The sequence below is a fragment of the Poecilia latipinna genome, unplaced genomic scaffold (assembly GCF_001443285.1).
Source record: "Poecilia latipinna isolate Pla-1442-1.1 unplaced genomic scaffold, P_latipinna-1.0 Scaffold3742, whole genome shotgun sequence".
NCBI classification, from domain to species: domain Eukaryota; kingdom Metazoa; phylum Chordata; class Actinopteri; order Cyprinodontiformes; family Poeciliidae; genus Poecilia; species Poecilia latipinna.
This window is the reverse complement of record NW_015116358.1, coordinates 53,365-56,429: the sequence shown is the minus strand read 5'-3', so window position 1 is coordinate 56,429 and position 3,065 is coordinate 53,365. Positions and strand designations below refer to the sequence as shown.

The 3,065-nt window shown below is 34.9% G+C and overlaps 1 protein-coding gene across 1 annotated transcript in view; it reads right to left on the bottom strand.

The window, feature by feature from the left end:
- The window catches only part of LOC106941555 (perforin-1-like), a 7,671-nt gene extending 4,939 nt beyond the window's left edge, over window positions 1-2,732 (bottom strand). The window contains exons 1-3 of the mRNA XM_015024615.1: window positions 2,662-2,732; window positions 810-1,072; window positions 651-730 (exon numbers count right to left, since the gene is read on the bottom strand). Coding sequence (XP_014880101.1) covers window positions 651-730; window positions 810-1,070 — 341 coding nt within the window. The 5' untranslated portion in view covers window positions 1,071-1,072; window positions 2,662-2,732. The remainder of the gene's footprint in view (window positions 1-650; window positions 731-809; window positions 1,073-2,661) is intronic.
- Window positions 2,733-3,065: the final 333 nt, after the last annotated feature.

Below are 3,065 nucleotides of genomic sequence, written 5' to 3'. Positions count from 1 at the left end.
GGAGAGGGGGGGTTACCGGTCTGCTAGAGTGCGAGATGGGAGGGTGGGGTGGCGAGGGGGTGTCACTGTACCGCTAGAGTGCGGGGAAGAGCGAAGTAGAAGGAGAGAGGTTTACCGTACCGCAAGAGTGCAGGGGGGCATGAGGAGAGGGGATTAGCATACTGGGTAACACTTTATTTGAAGGGGTGTGCATAAGACTGACATGACACTGGTTTAATACACCTGGATCCAATGATGGCTTGTTAGAAGGCCTAAGAAGAACATTGACATACTGAAAAGGTTGTTACTGCCACCAGAGAGAGAACTAAAACATGAAGGATGTCGGCCCTCAAGGAACGACTTTGGGGACCTGATCTTACCATAACTGAGAAAAAAGGTGAATTTAATTTATTTTTTAAAGAATTATAAATTTATTTTGGGTGACCTATGAAGTCAGCTAGTTGCACTTGAATATATTAATAAGTATCAGAATATCAGTATAAATGCACACCACATTTTTCATACGTTCACTTCAAAATTATCCACTATGTGTTGGTCTACCACATAAAGGTCCAATTTATATATACTCTTGATTGGAGCATAAAAAAATTCTGGTAATTGTTAGTTTAATTATGTGATTCAACTAAGTGTTCACAATGCGGTTTAAATACCTAGCAGAGGTGTGATAACTGCTGACGATGTCACCACTGCATTGACTGATGGTACTCCAGTCCACAACAGAAGATGGAAGCTTAAAACGAAGAAAAGACACATTATTGTTAATCCCTCAAGTCAGATGTGCAGCCATTTATTTATGCATCTTTAATTACTTTTTGGTAAGTATCGTTTTGAAGAGGGTTGCTGCAGAGTTTACAGGTTTTGCTGGGGCTCAGGTAAGTCTTCAAATCAATCACGTGAGCTCCTTTTCTCTGCATTGTGACGATATCAAAACCTTCCCCCACCAGGTTGTGGCCTGGTACAAAAGGAGCAGCATCACACTCTGTTTGGGTCCCGATCCGACAGGACAGAACAGAGGAGTGAACAAGGAGGACGCTTAGGAGAAGGAAAGCTGAAGTTGAATTGGGCAGCATCGCTGTAGACAGAAGCAAAAAGTTACAGGAAAAAGAATTAAATTGTTTTTTACATAGTGCATGGCATTTTCCTTATTTTTATGAAATATTTATACAACATATAAGAAAGTTAGTTAACACTTTATTTGAAGGGGTGTGCATAACACTGACATGATAGTGTCATAAATATAACATAACACTTGTCATGAATAAGTTTTATGTTTAATAAGTTTATGACTGTTGTAATTAAGTGTCATTTGGTAAATAATGATACTTTTACTGCAAAGCTGACATTATTCAAGATGTCTTTGTTATGACAACCTGACATTAACCAATTAATTATCAAAATGTAGTAATGTAATAACACACAAAGATACATAACATTTTACATTTTGATAATTAACAACTATCATGAATGATGATTCATGTTTGTCAAAGTGTTACCGAAAGATTTATGCTAACGCATGCAAAAATTAAAAATACCTGATCAGAGATACATATGTAAAAATGTACAAAAAAGTTCAAATGCATGTATAAATTAAATGTGGAATTGTTTCAATAAATATTTAAATGTATTTAATACATGGGTAAATATGTTTACAGTGCCATTCATTTTAACAGTACAGCACTATTAAAATAAATTCAGGATCTGCTGCTAACACAGGACTTTAATCTGAATAGAATACAAGTCAGACTTAATGGTTAAATATTGTTTAAGCATATTGTGATTATTACATACCCATGTACATTTAAATGTTTATTGAAACAATTACGCATTTAAATCATACATGTATTTCAACTTTTATGTAAATTTTTACATTGTGTATCTCTGTTATTTATTTTTTTGCATGTGTTAGTGCAAGCCAATATCACATTTTTGAGTTAGAGCGTATTTGTTCATGGGAGCAGCAGCTAATGATGGTGAAACATTAGTAAAGAGTTCTAGATAACACCAAAAGGTTCAGCCAGTAGATATTTGTGAAAAGAACAAACACTGAAGCTCATTCATTAATCTGATTTAATTCCCATTTTCTCATTCAATATATTCCTTTTGTCTTATCAGTAGTTCGGTTACATGCCAGTAGAAATAAGTTATTCACAGAATAATTCAGCTGTAAAGTTGGGCTATTTAGTGAATAAATTCTCAGACTCAATTAGAAATAAGCATGTCGGTGATCATTCCTTGTGTGTAAAGTTTCTTCATTCCCTCATTAGAAACTGAGCTTGGCTTTAATAATGAATAATAAATTATGGATTTCAATTTGTAGTAATTAAATAAGACAAATGTTGACGTGAGTTCTAAATCCCAATTATTTTGATGTCACCTTGTGAGGTTGCTACAACATTTTTGGTTTCCACAATTTTGATTCCCAGCAATGAATCAACAAATTCAGCTTTGGAGATCCACAGATCTTTGATTTCAAGAAACAGCCACAAACCTCCACCATATTAATATCAGTGAAATTAAAGTAACCAGAAAATTGTCCTCTTTAAACATTTTTAGAACTCAGTAAACACACAACATTTTTATTTGCTGCAGTGTATTCTAAGCAAAGATACTCTTTTTTCCCCAGTTAATTTTATTTTCCTTTAGCATATTAAAAAGTCTTACCTGTTCCAAAGCAGACCGAAAAGAAGTTGAAACAAGCAATGTTTCTAAGTGTGCTGAGCTGAAAACTGTGGTTTATGAAGCAGCAGCCCTGGAGAGATAAGGATTCATACAGAACATTGTCTAAAGGTTAATTGAATGTAGTTACTTTGTTTCTTGTTACTGCTGGTAATATTTCAGGTTTTTTATTTCGGCAGCGTTCTGTATAAAGTATCTATGCTAACAGAACAAACAGTTCTAATGAACCCTTTTGTTCCGGTAGGACATGCAGTTCTACTGGAAATGCAAAAACGGAAAGGTTTAACAGCAAGGCAGAAACATGCCTTGCTGTGGTGAGGTATTATAAGGTAATACCTCACCTTTTACCTTTAACTATCCATCCTTCCTATGGTATTTCTGTTCCATTT